This window comes from Protopterus annectens, chromosome 6.part0 (assembly GCF_019279795.1).
Source record: "Protopterus annectens isolate FY-2018-M chromosome 6.part0, PAN1.0, whole genome shotgun sequence".
Classification (NCBI taxonomy): Eukaryota; Metazoa; Chordata; order Ceratodontiformes; family Protopteridae; genus Protopterus; species Protopterus annectens.
In genome coordinates, this window is record NC_056737.1 from 228,006,058 (window position 1) to 228,028,280 (window position 22,223).

The 22,223-nt window shown below is 35.0% G+C and overlaps 1 protein-coding gene across 1 annotated transcript in view; it reads right to left on the minus strand.

The window, feature by feature from the left end:
* LOC122803811 (extracellular calcium-sensing receptor-like) overlaps window positions 1-22,223 on the minus strand; it is a 105,501-nt gene that overhangs the window by 34,238 nt on the left and 49,040 nt on the right. Inside the window, exons 3-4 of the mRNA XM_044073496.1 lie at window positions 12,068-12,895; window positions 1,690-1,914 (exon numbers count right to left, since the gene is read on the minus strand). Of these exons, the coding sequence (XP_043929431.1) occupies window positions 1,690-1,914; window positions 12,068-12,895 (1,053 nt within the window). The remainder of the gene's footprint in view (window positions 1-1,689; window positions 1,915-12,067; window positions 12,896-22,223) is intronic.

Genomic DNA, 22,223 nt, shown 5'->3' on the forward strand with positions numbered 1-22,223 from the left:
TTGAAGGGTGTAGGGTCATAAAGCATTTTTTGTTGTTTTTTTTTTACTTCTTTCTTTTTTTTTAATCATGAGGGCAAGTCTAACTTTCACTTAAAAGCACACATTTGTTTGTTTTCTACTGAGTTGATTGCTGCACTGTCGTTTTTTGACAATCTGACAGCTAGCTATTGTGCTGTTTGCGAATTACTGAAATCTATCTAACCACATCTATAGCTATATCTAGAGGTTGATAGATAGATAGACAGACAGATTTATTAAATTATAATGCTGTGAAACTGTTTTCCCTCAACTGAAAATCAACCAAAATAAATAATTATGACTTAACAGTCATATGATCTTTGTAGCTTCCATCTACCATTATTAATGATATTATCAACTCATCATTATCTCTACCTCTATCAAAATTGTTCTATTTACTTGGAGTGCCAAACTGTTCATAGTCTTGAAGGCTCATAACATACAATGCTATTATATATGCTCACTGAAAATGTATCACATTGAAATTTTGAATCAATCCGAAGCCATAACCTAATAACCAGAAATATCCCATGAGTATATATTCAATATTTTACACAGATTTCCAGACCTGCAAGTCAAAAGGCATCCATATAACCTTTGTACTTTCCTTTTAAGAATATAAATACCAACTTTCTCAAATAAATATAACCTATTTTCAGACTTCTTCTTAATTTTTATAATGCCACAGATCTATTTGTGAAGGGCTCAAAAATCAATTAAACTACAATAGTTGTAAAAATCTGAATCAGTCACTGAAAATAGAGTCAGACGAACTTTAAAGCTGTTTTCAGCTTGTTTGGGGTTTCATTGCACAGGACAGAGTTACCATAAAGAGAAGTTAATTTCATTTTTTTTATCTTCAGTATGAACATACAACCTCTCTCATGTATTATCTATAGCTCTCCTATATTTTTGAAAACTTTTTTGAAAATTTTTGAAATTTGTCCATGAACTATTTCTTGATAATCCTCTAAACTGATAGAACTGATTTTACAATTAATTAAATCAAAAGTCTCTTTATTCCTTTCATTATAAAGGAGTATCTTTTAAGATGCTCCTCTTCTATTATTAGAATATCTGATTCAGTATTAATATTTCCTAACACTAAAAATTTCAGAAAAAAATTAAGCCTAGTCAATTTACCACAAAGGTGACAATCAAACCTTCTACTTTGGGTCTGTGAGGTAAGTACTTTAACCGTTATGCCAGTTCCTGACTCCAAAAAGCTCTACTTGTATCAAGACTATATTACCCCAGATAAGAAAGTTATTTACGCCCACTTCTTTTGTTGCCCTTCTAAGAACCCAACGATGCTTTAGCATAAAATTACATATTCTTAATAAAAGGAACTGCAACAGTTTTACAAAAAAGTACATATGATTAGTTTCTTGGAAGTGGTACAACTCAAAGTAGGAATGTTTAAAATCATGTGGGATGCCTTTGTCAGTAATGTTCTGGGCGAGCTGTTTTCAGCTAATAATGGAACTGCTTGAGATTTACTTCCTGATGTATCCCTCTGTCACACCATTCTCAACTGCATTATTGCAGATTCTTCAAAGTATAAGTCAAGCATTCACAAAGCATCTTAATCCATCTGTCTAATGATAAATATTATATATATATATAAAATGACAGACAGACAGTGAAAGAACATCATCTTTAAAATCTAACCTGTTCATGATCATTCCATAATATAGCAGGTATGTCCACTGTTAGTTTTTGGCTGTCTGCAGCAGTGGCATCAAAGTGGCCAACATCTTCATACCTGAAAGAGTTTTCTGATGTTACTTGCCAGTTGACAATGCTGAAAAGTGCTGGAGGGTCACCATTCATATCAAAGAATACTTCCTCACCATTTTTATTCCTAAAGTGAGTATTCTTTATATAATGCAAAATCTGCAAGAGAAAACCAACAGTTTAAGATAAAGGTCCTAATGTTTCTTTTTGCTTTTTTTTCAGGCAAGGCAAGGCATAACATAGTATAGTATAATATATATATATATATATATATATATATATATATATATATATATGTATATATATATATATATATATAGATATATATATATACACATATATATATATATATATATATATATATATATATATATATATATATATATATATATATATATATATTTATATAGATATAGATATAGATATATAGATATATATATATATATAGATATAGATATATGGGTCTACTTCATATGACCTAAATTTCATATGATTGAAATTCATTTGACGAGAACAAATGACCTAAACTTCATTTAACCTAAAACTCATTTCACTGACAATGAGCACTGGCTGTCTGTAGAGCACTGTAAGGCAAGTAAAAGGTATATGCCCTGTTCACCACTGTAGTGCGACCTTGAAAGTACTTAGGGGGGGTGTGGGGTTTTACTGGACAATATTTTTGATTATATATTCTGTGGTTTGATTTTATATTGTTCAGTAAAACTGAACTTTGTGGGGAGCTGCGCCAGTGAAATGAGTTTTAGTTCAAATGAAGTTTAGGTCATTTGGTCTCGTCAAATGAATTTCAATCATATGAAATTTAGGTCATATATAAACTAGACCCATATACATATATATATATATATATATATATATATATATATATATATATATATATATATGTATAGATATATATACATACAAACGCACACACACACACACTCATACACATATATTTATATAAATACACACACACAAACACACACACACACACACACATATATATATATTATAGTATAGTATACCAATAGAGTTAAAATTATGCAATGTTTCATAGTTTTCATTTACTCTGATGGGCTTAACCCCATCACGCCTACAGCACCTTTTTATATTCTTCCTTTTAAAACATATATTTCCTTATAACATCATAACATTTGTGGATCTTATTTCTTAGATAAGAGCTGTACTAAATAACAGCGGGCAGCATATGAAAGTGCAAGCTGTAAAAAACAAAATGACACTAAGATTGTTAATCTAGGATACACTGTGGTGGAGAAGTTAACCACTGTTTCCATATTGTTACTCTACTTTCATATGTGAATCTATTTTTTAATAACTGAGCAAGCTACATATTATTGAGTAGCATGGTGTAAAAAGTCAACAATGAACTGCTCTTAGATCATCGTATATCCTCTGGTGCAAGGAAGTAGCTTTCCATCACACAATTTATACCTAGAGTTGCTGAATCCAGATCCAGGGATGTAATGCCACACTGTACTAAGCACTCATTAAACCTCTCATTGAGTATAATGCCCCTTTTTGTACACGCATGAGCAAATACTTGTCAGAACTAAAATAACCACCTTTTCTCACAAAAAAAATCACTGGCTTAAATCATAAAAGCAATGCAGACCATCTCAAATCCTTATCCCTCTTCTCAGTACCATACAGAAAAGTGAGAGGCAACCTTTGCCTCATGTTTAGATCTTCAACAGACCCTATTACGTCACACCTATTACACATTTGCAAGTCTGATGGTATTATAAACACAATCTTTTTATCAAAATAAGTAGAACATATTGGTAGGATAGGTATGTATCAGAAAGAATACTGCTTTTATGGAATCATCTTCACTCCGCATAAAGAAAGGTTCTTCTCTTCTGCAAAATATAAGGGCTAAAAATGACCATGGGAAAGTAGGGCTAGGCTTCTTAAGATCCTCACAGATAAATGACCTAGTAAGTACTCACAAACCTATGTCATGGTGCGAGACAGAAAATTCCATTTTCCCACTACATGGATAAAAAGTAAAAGGTCGTGGGCATTCAGAAGCTATGTAGCTGAAATACCTGAATGTCCTTAAGGGGCCATTTGCATATATCATAAAGGGTCTCCACTATAATAGTGTTAATGTATTACACAGTAAAAACTCTAATATCATATAAAGTATTGCAAACAACTAACAATGCACATATCAGAACCTTCGCTTTGGTAATAAGATGAAACTAACTCTGTTTTATTGTTTGATGGCATGATTTGTCCTACAAAATCTCAAGTTTTCCTAAGAATGTCCCACTCTGGACATCTAAAGAGGTTGCAACTCAAATCATCATCATCAACCCCCTTTTCCTATTTTTATATGGGACCAGGATGTCATATCATCAGTAGTAAATGTAACTAAAACATACAGTTTTCTCTAACTTCAGTTTTATAGAAAGTAGAGTTTTACGTCTTACAGAGAAATTGTTCTGCTTAATAATTATGGTTTTGATGAAGTGTTAGTTTACTGCAATATAACAAATTGGTGGCTAACAATGCAACAGTTAGTAACTCGTGGACTGCCCTGACATTTCAGGAAGAGTGTGAGGAAATGATTGCCAGTGCTTCTAGAACTACAAACTGACAAGTCCTAAACAAAACTGCAATATAGCTCTGAACAGCTTAAAACAAGTAATGAGAGAAACACATATGATGGTCATTCAGAAAAAAAAATGCAAGCAGTTTTCCTACAGAAGGCACGCAAGATGCCTGTGACTGACACTACTGTAAATGTATGTCAGTGAGATAGGAAGGCATCATTACCTTCTTATGTCTAGCATGACTCATAGAAAGGGGACGATGGAAAGAAGACACGAAAGCACTAAAACATCACATTGATGCAACAGACCCTATAGCTGCCATTTTGGGGGGGGGGATAAAAAAAGTATAAGAATCAGGTAGAATGACTTTTGATGTATTACAATAGCTCAGAAAACAAAGACACAATGAATAAAACACATTTTTGAGTTCCAAGGTACAGTGTTCATGTCAGTTTGGAGTTACAAAAATTAGACTAACGCATCTACTAGACATGAAGCAAGAAAAAGCTAGTTGAAGAAGATGTGTTCTTGATTTGAAATGTGGTATTTAATATTATAGGGGATGATTTAACACAAATTTACTTTAACAAAGAAAAAGGCATGATTATGATTTATGCTAATATAAGAAAATGTAGGTTATTATTAGTAGATTTTCAGTTAAAAAAGTTGAATAGTATTAACTATTGTTTTTTATTTAGTCACATAAATATAATCTAAATAGATGGCATCTTTAAGAGCAGTGCAGCAAAGCTGGGATCCAGACTCTACTACTCAGGTGAGGGACAGGCTAGAAATGGTGTAGGAATTGTGGTGAGAGAGATGTTTCAGAAGGCAATGAGGGATATCATCAGAATTAATAAAAGGCTTATGGCAATCCGACTCCAGTATAATGATAGGGCAGTATTCATAATCTCAGCCTATGCCCCACAGCAGGGTTGTGATAGTGAGGAAAAGAGTGTATTCATATAGCAGTTGCAGGACCTACTAGATAAAGCAGGACAACATCAATTGGTGTTGATAATGGGTGACTTGACTTCAGATATTGGAACAGACAGAACAAGATATGAGGACTGCCTGGGTCCACATGGGTGGGGCAACAGGAATAAAGAAGGAGAAGCCATTCTAGATGTCTGTCTGGCAAATGGCTTGATAGCAGCCAACACATAGTTCAGAAAGAGAGACAATCACAAGATCATATACAAAAGAAGCCAACATGCACCTCAGGTAGACCTCCTCCTGGTAAGGAAAGGGTACTGGGGTAGAATCCATGATTGCAAATTCATCCCCAGTGAAACAGTCAGCCCACAGAATAAACCATTAGTTGCCACAATCAGTGGCAAGCAGTGGTCAAATAAGATTCTAAGGTCAACAGAAACCAGGATGAAGACCTGGAGGTTGACTGGAGAGAAAGGATAACAGTTCAAGGAATTACTTGGTCTCTAACACCCCAAGAAGAGGAAGAAAAAGGTGGAGTTGAACAAGAATAACAGAACCTAAAACAGCATGTGTTAGGACTACAGAAACAATATGTGACCAAGCCAGGTATGGAAATAAGGTACATAAGGAAAGCTGGTGGTGGAATACAGGAGTCCAGGAAGTCATCAAAAGAAAGAAGGAGTGCAAGAAGAAGTGGGAGATAGAAAAGACTGATCAGGCTGGGAAGGACTACTGGTTGACTAACAAAGAAGCTAAGAAAGAAGTTGCAATAGCAAAGAATAGGGCATCAGAGGCACTCTACCAACTTCTGGAAAGTAACTCAGTAAGGGTCACAAAGAAACTATATCAGGTTGCAAGGCAAAGACAGAAAGATAAAGAAGATAGTCAGATACCCTTCATAAGGGATGCCAGCAACAACCTGCTCACCAGTCCACAGGGCATCAAAGGCACATGGAAGAAGTATTTCCAGCAGCTTCTGCATGAAAAAGAAACACAGAAGCTGTACTGCCCTAGAAAAAGCCTAAGATGAGAGAAGAAGAGGAGCCAACCCTAGAAAAAGTAAGAACAGTACTAAGAAAAATGAGGTCAGGGAAAGCAGCAGGCTCAGATGAGGTCACAGCAGATTTGATAAAGATGCTGGGGGAGGTAGGAGAGAAATGGCTCCTGAGAGTACTCATAGCAATGTGGAGAGAAAGGCATATCCCAGATGACTGGAGAATAAGCATACTCATGTCAGTGTACAAGAACAAAGGGGGCATCCACAATTGTGGGTAGTACAGAGACATCAAACTCCTATCACATTGCATAAAAGTTCTGGAGAGGGTGATGGATAAACAGATATGCAGAGTAGTAGAATATAAGATGGGAGATGAGCAGTTTGGATTCAGATCAGGATCCAGCACAACTGATCCGATGTTTGCAGTGAGACAGATACTTGAGAAGAAGCTAGAGATGAGGAGAGAGTCCAACTGGGCATTCCTAGACTTGGAGAAAGCATATGACAAGGTCCCAGGAAAGCTGATCTTGGCAGTACTGCAGTGGTTTGAAGTTCCAGAAACATTGGTAGAATTAGTGCAGGCTATGTACAAGGACCCAATGCCTCAAGTACGAACAGTGCTCAGTCTTACAGAGAGGTTCCAAGTGGGAGTGGGTGTACACCAGGTTTCAGCTCTCAGCCCACTCCTGTTTGTACTGGTGATGGATTATATTATTAAACAGGTTGGGGGGGACAGATCAAGAAAGTTGCTGTATGCAGACAATGTGGCATTACAGTCAGACTCTGAGCTAGAGCTTCAGCAAAGGATAGGAGAATGGAATGCAAAACTAAAGACACATGGGATGAAACCAAGCACAGATAAGATGGTGGTAATGGCAGCAAATTGGGGAAATCAGAAGAAGCTGAGAATAGAGATAGAATGAAAGATAGTGGAACAGGTAAACAGCTTCAAGTATCTGCGAGGTGTGGTTGAGGGGAAGGGAAGTCTGAATGAAGAGGTCAAAGCTAGAATCAGAGGGGCTGCAGCCAACTGGCATAGAGTGTCAGGTGTAGTCTATGACAGAAGAATGCCAAAGAAGCTGAAAAGTAAGGTGTACAAGACTGTGGTGTGACCAGTGCTACTGTATGGTACAGAAACCTGGGCAGTAAAGGCAGAACAGTTGACGAAGCTAGAGGTGATGGAAATAAAGTTCCTGAGAAGGGTGGTAGGATGCACACTGTGGGGCAGACATAGAAATGAGGACATAAGATCAGAAGCCAAAGTAGCTCCAGCAAAGATCGACAAGAACAGATTACAGCTGTTTATGCACATGTGCAGAAAAGCAAAAGACAATTTGGCGAGGAAGGTTTGGGACAAACAGGAAGAAGGTAAGAAGAAGCGAGGACATCCAGCAAACAGGCGGATGGATTGTGTGAAAGAAGATCTGCGACAGTCAGGCATGAGGGCTGAAGAAGGCAGCAGTGTGGCACTGAATCAAGAGAGTAACACGATACCCCAACCCCATGTCAAAAAAATGAGAAAAAGTGAGCTGATGTTGATGATGTTAGAAAGTAGGGGAGCATGAGAGGGGTTGGGCAGGGCAGCGTGTATGTCCCGACAAAAGCTATACAAACCTTTTACTTTTAAAAGGATGGCTTATTTAGATCTGGTGTTCATGCTAGCAATTAAGAAACTGGGTCTTGTTAGTTTATTAAAGTATGAATAAGGATATTTATCCTGCTGAGTCTGTCATCATTAGTGTGTGGGTCACTTTTAGTAAGGTTAGGGAACACCGTCCTGGGGACATGATGTCGCCTGTTAACAACAGACACATAAGTGGGGATCTGTTTTTAAAAAACAGCAGTGGTGGGTAAAACTAGGGCCAAACAAGAAGGGACTAGAAACAGCACACCACGTGTGAGCTTATTCTAGTAGATATTGAAGGCGCTTGTCTAAGCTCCTATCCGGGAGTGAACCAGGTGGTGATTGTGATCAAAGAAATATAAAAACTAAAATAATAAAGGTGGAACGGTGGTGTTTGAAGACTCTGAAATCTATAAAACAGGAATGTCCCGCTTTGTAAGGTTAATAACATAAGAAGGTAACAGAGTTTAAGCAAGGAAATGGCTAAGAAGGCTGGGAATCACAAGTGGAGTCTGGGAGCACCAATATGGTGAATGAAAGCAACCTTACAAATATGTCCTTAAAAGCCAACTTACAAACTTATAAACCTGTCCTTACCACTGAATAACTCACCAAAACCTAAAATGGTGAGCCATGCTGATCTGAATGTGTGTTTACGAAACGGAGCAGGGGAACAAAGTTGAGGTGGCCCAATCCAGTCCCAATAGGTCTATCAATGAAAACATTCTGGATCTCCAAAAACAGCAGAGCAAGCTTATCAAATAATATGCATTGTCACACCATCCTTAACTACATACTAAAAGATTTTGAAATGTCGTTTAGGGTAAAAACAAAAACCAAGTTCCTAAAAAGGAACAAACAAATTAAAACAATGTCATAGTGGAGGGGAAGGCAAAGGGTCAGAGGAGCTATGTAAAAAACCTAAATAGGAAAAAGCTAGATGTGTGAGTGGGGTGTCCAGGAGATACTACAGAAAAAGGATGTGGGGTATTAGGCAGAAACTAATGTGACTGAAAGGTGCAGCTGTGTGGGAATCTAAAGTCAGTTTTGGTAAAAGGTGAATTTTAAAGGGTAAATAATCCAGGAGATGGATTAATAAGGAAATTGCTAACCCAGAAAAGCTAGATGGTTGTGATAGCATGCTTCTAGAGGCAGGGGTTACACTAGTTGGCAGTTAAATTGAAATACAATCCCTCAAAAGCATATTAGAGGATTGAGGATACAGTGTTAACTAAGAACTGAGTTAACCAAGAACTGATTTCTCTAAGAACTGAGACAAACAAGGATCGAGAATTAAAACCTTCATCCTTTACCTTTTAGAGATCACACAGGCTGAAAGGATCCAAGAGGGTTCTTTCAAGTCAGCACCAAGAGGTCTTAGCAGCTGGCCTTACACACCTCCTGGCCACAAGAATAGTTTGAGTGGGTTTTGTGCTCTGATTTTACACCTTCTTTTGACAGGGAAGGCTAAACCCAAAAGAGTCAGGTCCCCAACTAAACATTTGTATTACTGGGAGGTAGGAATTTTATTAATTGCATTAAATATAATATGGATGTGAGATTTCAATTGTAACCTAAGAAAAGGAAAAAAGGAAAGCGGAAAATGATATTAAAAAGTACAAACAAATACATCATATGGTGAAGTTACAAGTTGATAAAAAGGGAATTTTATTTATATCAGAAGTTCAATTAGAACAGAGATTATTATTTCTGAAAGACTTGGGAAAATGGGAATGTCACACAGCATTTCAGATCATCTAGCTATATAGAGTGTTTTTGGAGATGAAGGTTAAAAGATACAGATTGGTAAAGACTGCAAAACATACAATGGGCTTTTTTATTTTCAGAGTTAATAGCATTAGCATTCAAGGTTTGTCTAAAGGACATTTATTTATTTTATTTATTTATTTGTTTATATTTTGTTTACAGGTTAGTCTGACTTACTAGGGGAATTTGGCCAAAGCAGTGAGGAGCTTCCCCTATTCTTTTTGATAAATGCCATTGGATCTTTTACATCCACTTTACCTACCACCAACTCAGGCAGATGGGGCCTTGGTTTAATATCTGATCTCAAGGATGGTGGCACACTCAGGTGTACAACAGCCTCTTATGTTACATCACAGGGTCAGTAATGGAAATTAATCCATCTATCTGGTATGGGAATAAAAGCCACTGCCTTCTATACCAAAGGTGAATGTGCTACCTGTTGAGCTATTGAGCTAGCATGGCATATAAACACTGGATGGATTGCAAGTAAAATTTCATGGGATAAATATTGTAGAGAATACAGGTTAATTCAGACAAGTAGCAAAAGATTGAATGCAAGTATATTATTAAGCCATGTAAGTTGTAAGACAAGGAGCTAGAGATAGCTGTTATAGAAGAGCAGGAGATTTATGAAAGAAATAAGGAAAATTCTGGAAATAGAGACAAAAAATTGCGGTACAATGAATAAAGAAGATGTCTCATAATAAATCTCAGGATAAAGAAAGATACATATTTTACATATGAAGTAGAAAGTAAAGATGGTAAGGTGTATATGAAACAAAATATGAAATATGTATACTAGAAGAGTACATGAATGAAATGTGTGAAGGAAAAAGTAGAAGAGTTAACATTAAAAATGAAAAGTAATAAAAGACATAGAGAAGGAAATAGTGGTATATGAATTAAATGAAGTTTTAAAAGTTTTAATACAGATAGTGCTCCAGATGTTCCGGGTAGAGATGTTATAGAATTTGGACGTTAAAAAAATTATTAAGTGATGAAGAGAAGTTTTTGGGTTTTTTTTATTATTAAAGTACTAAATGAATAGTTATGAAAAGTTTTCAAAAAGAAACAAATATGTGATGGTATAATTAGATTTATTTTGAAAACATGAAGTATGAGAGACTTTAATTGGAAATGGATGGATATGAATAATAATTATAAAATTTTATGAAATTTTTGTGGTTCAGAGTAGCAAAGGTTGTTAAAGAAATGATAGAAGAAGATGTATATGTGGTAAAAGGTCAAGGTTTGAAATGACTATTAGTTATTACTAAGAACCTAAATGGTACCAAACTAAGGATGCAATATTAAGGATATGTGTGCCATGTGATATTTCAAAAGGCATTTGACTTTTATATGAGGAATATTTTAGTGAAAATGTTACTTCTTTATTTAAAATGGTGTCTTTGATTAATAAATGGCTGGAGAAGGAGACTTGGAATTGAAAGAGTAGTTGAATGAGGATGTCCAAAGAGCAATATTTGGTTTATTTTACTTGAATGAGATAATTAAAAACATAATGAAATATATGGGCAAATATGTATAATTTAGAAGATGAAGTATGCTGTATATTTAAATGAAGTTACATAGATGATGAAGGTATTCAAAAACATTTAATGTACAGCAATATGTGAAATATCTCAACAGACAAATCTAAAAACTTGAAAAAATGCAGAGGTTTGTAACAAAAAGAGCATTTTAGGCCTCAAATATGTTATTTATCAGGAAAGTCTGGAATCACTACCATTGTTCCCCTTGCTGCTTCGGCTCTTGAGGGGAGACCTGTGCCTTGCCTTCCATGCCCTCAAGGGACCCTATTATCCATGACCTCCTCTTTCTTGATCCATAAAACAATGTAGCTAACATTAGAACAAGGGATTACAATTTATATCAAGTAATAATCAAAACTAAATGGTGAGATAGGTTCATCACATATAAATTCTCCTTGCATGTCAAGAAGTGTGACTCCATGTCGACCTTTAAACACAACTCAGACAAAAGGATGGGTGCCCTATAATACACCCTTAAATGTACAGGTGTTGCCCTACTTGAAAAGGTTGGCAGAGCCAGAGGGTGATTACTGACAAGGCATATATGGCCTCTGGTCAAATAGCATTGTATTTCCTATGATTCCTATGAAGTATGCAACAGGTTTCACACACACATTAACTATAATATGCAATCAAGGCTTGAAATGTGATTTAATGATAACTTGCAGACAAGTTCCCATTACTAGACATACATTTCTCCCTAAAGATTTGGTATGTTATACATATTACATGATACAAACTAAAAACACTACAGTAAATTATTGGTTTATTTCTTCTACAACATAATAATATGTCTAATCTAAATGGAATACTATACTACTAATGAATATGTATTTCTAGAATGCTGAATTGTTACCTGCCATGGTAGAAAATCCTGCATTACTGCACATGTGCCATTATTAAATGGCCCTTCTCCATGCCTGCATGAAATCATGTCATGTAAAGCACTGGTAACAGCATATATGGCATTATAGACATTATATGTATTTCTTAAATCTGTGAGTTTGAAAAAATCCAATTTCATGCTGTCTAGTGTTTCATCACCTGTGCAAATTTTTAATCCTTTGGTTACATTATTAGAGTTATCCATTAGTGGCAGTTTACAGTCAAAAACAAGTTCCCAAAACTTTTTCAGAAATACATCATCTGGATTTCTATAAGGATAGAGACTGTAAATGTATTCCTTGAATCCTGATATGTCTCCCTTTCTCACAAGGAAACCAAGTGTTCCTTGTAATGTTCTCAAAAACTCATTTTTAGAAAACAGATAAGACTGTGCCCAACCATCACTGGCTACCCAGACTTTTCCAGTCACATTATTCTGTGTAATCACCTCCATGACAGGGTAAAGGTCAACATCAATAGAATAAATCACTATGACATTTGCAGAAGATTTCTGCACTGTTTTTCTTATATGGTGATTCTTCACCTCGGAGTACACTGCAGGTATTGATTCAAAAAAAGCAATGCAAGCCCCGGCTTTGAGGAGTTCTTCTTTTACTTTAAGGCTTCCTTGCAGACCATAGTCACTGCTATCAGCAAGAACTCCAATCCATGTCCAGCCAAAGTACTGCACCAAGCGAGCTATACAAATGGACTGGAAGAGGTCACCAGGAATTGTTCTGAGAAAAGACGGAAACTGGTTTTTATCACTCAGAGACATAACTGTTGCTGCATAACTTATCTGGAAGAAATAGTTCAAATCTGTATCAGAATGGATGAAGACAGTATTTTTTTCTAATATTATAAATCTGTATCAGGAAGGATGGCTATATGGATGGAATGGTGGACGTTCTTGCACTACGTAGTACAGTATTTGCCATAATATCATTATTGGTCAAGTCCTATATACTGTGTATATTCTTAATGAAATAAAGGCCTTTCAATTATCTACAGCACTACCATGGCTGTTAATAACAGCCATGTTTTAAAAGGCTTAGACTAATTATTATATAATGGTTGATTTCCTTAATATGGTAACATTATCATAACTGGAAGCTGAAGAGGGTATATTGTTAAATCTTAAACACAAATTGCAAAACTCCTGATTGCACAAATTTAACGACTGGAAAGGTATCTTTCCAAATCCACAAACCAGAAAATGAACACTAACCTATATTTTGAAGTACTGTGCCCCCACAACACCTTCAATATATATATATATATATGGGTCTATCTGAGTTCATCGACATTTTAAAATACCGAAAACGAATTAACCGACACCAAAACAACGAAACTCATTTAACCGACGCCAGAAGATCGACAGTTCACAAACACGACATCGCATACACCCGACACAACATACCAACAAACAAAACACATCCCCTATCCAACACTCACACACACAACACAAGCACACCAAAATCCTTACAAACAAACACTAACCCATACATACACAACTAACCACAACCCTGACCCAAACCCTTACCCTAAGGTCCGTCACTATCGACACTCACCCAACCCGCCTAACCCTAACTCACTTATCCCACCCCTACCCCTACAAAACACCAACATTGCACACTTACCTTACTCAAGACACTCACCTAACCCGCGCTCTAACCCTAACTCACTTATCCCACCCCTACCCCTACAAAACACCAACATTGCACACTTACCTTACTCGCACACTCACCTAACCCGCGCCCTAACCCTAACTCACTTATCCCACCCCTACCCCTACTAAACACCAGCATCGCACACTTACCTTACTCGCACCCTTACCCCATCACAGCTTCTCAGCGTCGGTGTCTTCCTCCGTCGGTCTTCTGCCTCGTCGATCTTCTGGCGTCGGTGACGTGACTTTCGACATTCTCGTGTCGGTTAATCCATTGTCGGTATTTTAAAGTGTCGATGAACTCAGATAGACCCATATATATATATATATATATATATATATATATATATATATATATATATATATATATATATATATATATATATATATATATATCACTTCCAAGGACATGGCACCTTGTGGCAGGTTATATTAAGTTATCAGGGAGTATGAGGGAATAATCAAAATAAGTCCACTGATCAAAAACTGTTTCATGACTTCTGATTAAAACAAAGAAAATGCATTGAAATGATCTTGATAAATGTTTTGCTCAAACACAGGGATTGTTTCATCAAGTAAATAAATTTAAAAATGATTCTGCTTCCTGTCTGTGAAACTAAATAAAGTTGGCACAGACCTAGCATAATTGCGCAACTCTTTTGTTGACCCCTTAATTGTGACACATTTTAGTTCAGAATTTGACATAATGACTTCATTAACCTGTAAATACATGTTGACATACATAAGAATTATAATACGTCATAATGTGTCAAAACATGGGATAATAAAACAAAGAGCATGAGTTGCAGTGCCATTGATCTAAAGAATATTATACTTTTAATATCTTTCTTGTGTCATCCAAAATTGATATTAATAAGTCTTTTAAAATATTGCAGTCAAACTGTCAATAAAAACAAATAAATACATTATATATTTACATCCACATGTTACACAGAAAACAAACTAAAAAAGAAATAGTAGCTTATGCCAGAAAATAACCCTTCATTTTAACATCATTCATACCATGAACATTCTTAAATATATCCTATTTTTCAAATAATTTTTATTCTTTTATGCACAAAGAAAAAAAAAACAATAAGTAATGCAAATACAATTAAGATATGCATCAAAAATGTGTACAAAGTTGAGAGGATATGTAACAGATTACACACATATCACTAAATAATTGAAAAGTACAAATAAAATAATAAAAGAAAACAAAAAGAAATATAAAACTATCTACAATGGAAACTACCATTGTATCAAACTATGTGGTAAAACTGCATTTATGAACTTAGTTTTATGAGTAATCAGAGTAAATGAATCTAAAGTAATAGGACCTTGATCATGCCTAGTCTTTTAGAACCTGGTTAAGTAAAGATTTCCAGAGCTTCTGATAATATATTCTTTTCTTAGGACCTCTGATAATAATTTTTTGTGATGAAATGTAATTGAGTGCCATTTCCCTAAAACCATCCCAGCTGAGTTTCGTATCATCTAGCCAATTTTTAGTGATATAAAGTTTAGTTAGCTCACAAAGTAGAATTAAGATATGTTGTTTGAATTTAGATAGTAGCGGGTTCGAGATATGGAAGATAGCCAGTTCCTAACAAAGACTGAAGCTTTGATAACCCATCTTTTCTAGGCGAGCTTTTAAAGAGCACCATAGTTTATGGGTGTGATTACAGAACCACAACACATGCATAAGGTCAGCTTGTCAGTATGAGCAACATGAGCAAGCTGGCGAGATTTTGGGATTGAATTTATTAAGGATAACTGGTGTATAATATACATTGTTATTGATCATTAACTGAGTATATATGAGATTTTTAAAGGGAATAAATTCTAGAGTGTTTTTGATTGACTTCAGTTTTTGTTCATCCGTTATTTTACCCTGCTCATTCCAGTATTTAGAGAATAAACATCCAGCGTTATGTATCAGAGAGATAATAAGCTTGTATGTTTCTGAAAGCATTTTCTCACTATTCAAAAGTGAGTTCATGATTTCCTGAAAATTGTTTATTTCCACATTCACAAAGTATATATCATTAGTTAGGGAGAGAGTGGCTTCTGTAATCTAAGTATCACTGTGTATTTGAAGCTAAGTCCAAGGATTGTTTTTAATTCAGGTATATTTTTCTCCTTATGCTTATATATGTCCCAGAGCGTACAATCTTTGATAAGGGGAAAATCCGTAAGGTTTATTCCTTTATTATTAATTTTAATATTAGGGTTTTGGTGTAATGGTTGAAAAAGTGGTAAAATCTTATCTAGTTGGAGCATTTTAAACAAGTCCTGGAAAGTTCTCACTTTGTGTTTCAGGGTGCTATGTATTTGTAGCATCTTAAGATTCGACGGTAAAAGGAAAGGAAGGGTTTTTGGGTTAATATCACATCTGATTATATGATTATGCCAAATTCTTACCCAGGTTGGAGATGACTTAAGTTTGTCAGAATTCAGGTTTGAAATTGTCAAGATTCTGTTAGCACATATGATCTTGTAATACAACAGGAAATCAGGCAAACTGAGACCACTTTCTCTTTTGGATAAGTCAAACTGGAATATGATATCCTGACCGCTTTTGGAAACCAGATAAATTTGGCCAGTTCTTTGGAGATTTTGGTAAAGAAATTATTTGGAATATTAAGACTGGAAGCATTTAATCGATATAACAGTTTTGGGAAGATATTTTAACAACAGAAGCTTTGGATAGTAGAGAGTTGTTGCAATCTGTGAAGGTCTTGAGTAATTTTAGACCAAGGTTTAAGAAGATTATTCTGAAAGAAGGAAGTCTGATTATGTTCAAAAGAGATCCCAAGATAGTTAAGAGAGTAGGTTATTTGAAAGGGGGATTCTGGAAAGTGATTTGCCTTATGATTTGTGGGGTTGATAGGGAAAATGTGTGATTTCTTGTAATTGATTTTATAGTCAGATGCTGTAGAAAATTTTTCAATAGCTAATAATAATTTATTCAGACTGGTGTTTGGACATTGGAAATAGAGGTTCAGATCATCAGCGTAAGCTTATAATATGGTCCTGTTACTAAGAACTAGTGGGGGAGTGTGAAATGACTTCTGTGATATATGTAAGAAGAAAGGTTCAATAAAGATATTAAAAAGGTAAGGTGAAAGCGGGCAACCTTGTCGAGTTCCATTGGATATCTTAATTGGATTAGAATATCTTTTATTAATATAAAGGTATGTAGAAGAGTCTTTGTATAAGATTTTTATTATGTCGGAGAATTCTTTAGGTATGTTAAAGTGGGGTAAGGTTGAAAAAAGGAATTTCCAGTTGACCCTGTCAAAGGCTTTGCAGGCATCTAGGGTTAGCGCATATATGGGGGTTTTATCTCTTTTTGTTATATTTATTAATGAGTCAAGAGTTAAAGTGTTATCCTATGTATGTCTTTTAGGGATAACACCTGCCTGGTCAGGGGAGATCAAGGATGGTAGTACTTTTTTAAGTCTCTTAGCCAAGATGGAGGAAAGTATTTTAATACCTACATTAATCAAAGAAATGGGTCTGTAGTTACTGGGGTTAGTAATGTCTTGATTGTTTTTGGAATGAGTATCGTTTTGGAATTATTCCAGTAATGATCAGAAATACCATTCAAAATAATAAAGTTAAAGACTTTTAGAAGGATGGATGATATTTTATTGTTGAATGTTTTATAGAAATCAAGATGTAAAACCATCTGGACCGGGTGATTTTCCAGTTTTGAGATTGTTGATGGTATCAACAATTTCTTGTAACTTGAGAGGTGCAGAGAGAGAGTTTCTTTGTTCCTTGTTAAGTTTTGGAAATGTGAGATTGTTTAGGTAATTCTCTATTTGGTATGATTCTGCAGAATCGTTTTGTTGGCTATATATAGTGGAGAAAAGAGTGTGAAATAGATCTATAATATCTGAATCAGTATTGTAAATTTTATTGTGATACTCTAAGAGATGAATTTTTGTGGGGCATTGTTTATTTTCAATAATTCTAGCTAAGGTTTTAGAAGGAATTTGTGCCCATTCAGAATAGTATGCTAGGGGGCTCTGTTCTTGAAGAGAATAGTTATAGTAGTGCAGTTCTAACAGCTCTCTTTGAATATCGCTAATCTTTTTTTCCTATAACTGGGTCATAGCACGATTTAAGTTTGTTTTCTAGATCAGATAATTTTGAGGTTAAACTGGTTTCTTTTAGTTTATTTAGCTTTTTATAATAGGAAGCCTTCTGTATTAGGAAACCTCTCAGTTTTGTTTTATAAGCGGCCCATTGTATATCTAATGTAATGTTACAAAATTTAAAGTCTGTCTCAACTTCTAATAAGCTGTTATTAATTTCTTGAATAATGTCTTTTTTAAGTAATAAATTATTATTCAGAGTACAGTTACTGCACACGGGATGTGATTATGAATTGTTTGTGAAATACAAGCTAAGAGAAATTCTTGAGTGATCTGATAAGAATCTGGGCTCTGTGTAAAATTTTATCTCCAGATTGAGTAGGGAATCTGAAATAAAGAAGAAGTCTAGACGGGACCAAGCATTATAGCATTTTTAAAAATAGGTATATAGATTATTTTTAGTTAAGTTACTACTAAAAGAGATTGGGTCCACTAGATTTGCATCTAGCATTAATTCCCTAATTGTGGTAGAGGCTTGATAGTTGTTAGACTTTTACTTGCTGGTGCGATCTAATACTGGGTCTATGACTGCATTCCAATCCCCTCCTATTATAAGTGATTTGGAAATGAAAAGAGAATATTATAAATTTCAAGTATAAAATCATGTTGTTTCAAACATGGGGCATATAAATTCAGGAAGAGATCTGGTATGTCGGACTTTGGATTAGTGGATGTGAAGAGGCGCCATCTTCCATTTTTGTCCGACTTATAACAATGAATGTCTTCATGAAATTATTTTTTAATAATAATCATAACCCCTTTTGAATGTGAGCTGTCCCCTGCAGCAATTATATTCTTTATCCATTTTCTCATAGAGTCCTTTTCCCAATCTTCTTTAAGCATATGGGTTTCCTCAACAAAACACACATTAGCCTGAGATTCAAAAAGTAAATGCATTATAAGTTTTTTTTTTCTTTTGTTATGTAAACCCCTTACATTCCATGAATCAATTATCCAATACATAAATTCTAAGTCAAAGGATTAGATAAAAATAAAGGAAAGTTTTGAGTAAAATATCAGAATGCTGAAAAGGTTTAACCAGAATAAGCTGAGCATAACTATTTATTAATGTTAATGAAGGTCCAAATGAAATTAAGAAAGTTTTTCTTGAAGTATAAAAGACAATGGTAGCAACAAACTCCTTCACCCTTAATCCCGTGCCTACCCACATAACCCTCCTAAATGAAGGAGTATAACAACTAAGTCAATGTACTATTGAAAAGAATCTAAAGTTACTCATTAAAACAATATGTAACAATATCCTCATCTTAGAACTGATCGTCCTAACACAAAAACCTACCCATCCACAGGACTCCATTCATTATGTAGTAACAATGGAAAGGGAAAACCCTTTTGATTGTAAAAGAGTTACAGCAGTGTATCTTCCACTTATTCAAACAGAAATAATGAAGAAAATATTGGGAATTGTCTTAGAGATTAACACTATAAAATGATATAATCAGATATGGGACAGGCTTTTGGTCTCATACTTAATTTACAAAGTAAAAATTTTACATAAGAAGCAAGGTCATATGTGGTATGTAAAATTTATATTAGGTTGCTTAGTATAAAATCGTTGCAATAAACAGATGATAAAATATTGGTTTTAGATTTTACAGTAAGCTCCAACTAATTAGAGATTTATGAAAGTAATCTTACCGCTCATGAAATATAATATATCTAGTTAATTCAAACAGCATTAACATGTTCTATAGAACTCAAGATAAAGTATAAAAACTCCATAGTTTCTACAGTCTAAACTAGTAGCAAAATCTAACCTAGGTGATGAAAAATCGCCAACATTTTAAATCAGGAAAGTGTTATCATGTATATACAGAATTCTGTTTAGATAATATCAATGCAAAAGCAAGCAGAAGCTGTAAACTGTACTGTTGTAAACCCATCCAAATCCTCACGGGCTAAAAAACTAGTGACAATTTAAATTAACAAAACTTCTATAAGTTCTGTGCCAATTACCCACCATTTCTTGCATAGTATAACAAAACATTATATGAAATATCAATATAAATTTGCTTTCTGTTAACAATCTTGTTAATTTTGAACATTAAATTTTGAGAAATGTACATCTGACCAATACAATCTGACCATCCATTGTAGTCTGCAGAGAATTGTGACGGTTATGTGTAACAGTGACGTAGGGAAGAAGAGCTCTATACATGAAAATGAAAAGTATTTAATGAATGTGTGTTCATTTCTACTGTTATTCTTTTCTCTTTAACACTGAATCGGGGAAGTAAATTATTCCTGCAGATTATTTGCCTAATTGAGCTACGTTGCCTGCTGGTGTCTTAGCAGAAGCATTACTCAGGTTGATAGAATAGTGCTCATTAAAAATAGCATATTGTATGTATACAGTTAAGAACTCAGGTAAAACCATGTGCATCTTCAGAATTAGCTGCTAATTTTCAAGCAGGAAATAGATTAAAAGAAAAATAAATGCTGACCATCACTAAAAGATTTTGGTGTACAAATAAACTGAAAAGTATTATAGTTTTTATTTCTTGAGAGTAAAGATAGTGTTTTTGTCTACTAAAATATATATGTAATTGATAATTTATATGCACTGCATGTCTTTTATCCTGAGATCAAGAGTTATCTATCCAAGTTATGCACCATATATGACCCTAATGAGTTACAAATGTTTGCCTCCACTTTAGAGAGCGGAGACTCAGATGTGCAGAAACACAAACAGGGATATCTCTGATCACTCCGGGACAATTGCAGAATCCATAAGGAATGGATATGCTACAAAAGCCTAAGGTACACAGAGCAGCAAGCCATATACAGTGAAGAACACACTGTATGAGACTTGGCAAAAGTTGCTCTGTTTGTGCCCAATTCTTTACCCTTATTATCTATCCCTTTTACTTTATTTTTACTTTTGGTAAGTTAGGAAAGTGACAGCTGTTACATTCAGTCACCAAAATGCAGCCAGACTGCTCAGTCCAAAATATAATTACTAAGCATCTGCAAACTTGCATACACTCACCCTGCAACATTTGAAAAAAAAAATCACATTTAAATGAAATTGCATAGCATAATAGTAACAACAGCTACAACCATATGTAGGGATTATGGTTTAGATTTAGTCCATTCCTAGTTTAGGTATTTGATCATGAGGACTCTACTTTCAGGATGAAACCTGGGCAGTTACACGTTAATCCTGCTATAAGTCAGACACTACCAGCCTGGATGTATCCTCTCAATTCCTCTTTCAGTGATCAATGATCTGGCAAGCTTATTTAATGCAGCAATCTCCTACTGATATTTCTTTTTTTTTATACGACCCTGAGGTTTTGAGACCTCAGAGATGGTTAGAATAGTTATGGATGTGTAGAAATTCTGCACGTATATGTGAAGTTAGGACCGGGCTTGTCCCCAAATAATATAAATTGTCAGTCAGAGCCTGTTTGGTTGAATGGGTTTGTCAAAACACAGCTCACTGATTCTTTTATACCACAAACGACTTCCGAGAGCTGGGAATATTTTGGCTCACAAATAATAAAATATCATAAGTGATACTCAAAGCCATAATCTTAGTATTCTAGTGATCACTAAGAGAAAAACACACCTTAATACTTTCGTTTAGCCAGAACGAGATTTAGAGTCGCTTATGTCTTTAATCAGAAGCAAACGATGAGAGCGATAAGTAAACCTCATAGACTGGAGCTTTTTCTTCCCATTAGAGCCAGTCTGTCAAAAGTGAGTCCCTCAATATGATCATGAGTTCCCAGTTTAGAAAGCTTTGGAGTTAAAGAAATGAAAAATTAGCCCAGAAAGGAGGAACCATTTGTCATGACACAAGGAAGTTATGTGCAGGAAATGTCTTCCTCTGAGCAACAAGCTATTTGTAGACTCAATTCCACTCTTGTATTTAGGGACAACAAGGATAGAGATAATTAGCGACACCTTAGATGAACTGATGATATCTGGTGAAGAAAAGATATTTATTTTATGGCAAGAAGTAGTGAAGTGATGCCAGTTATATTAATATATAAAGCATCGGAGAAGAATCATTTTTCTGGAGAGCTATCGAAGCAACTGAGGAATGCTAACTTTGCTTCTTTAGGTGTGTTAACTGCAACTTTTGTTTCATTGTGGTAGAAAATAAGAGCATTTGGATATCACATTTGGAATTTAATGCCTCTTTTTATCAGGTCAGTGCAGTACGGAGCACGTTTCTGATGGGTTTTTTTTATTGCTAGGGGTAGATCTTGGGAAAAGGTAATTTTGTAAATATTCCAGGTGAAAGTTTTTTGCTTTTTTGCAGC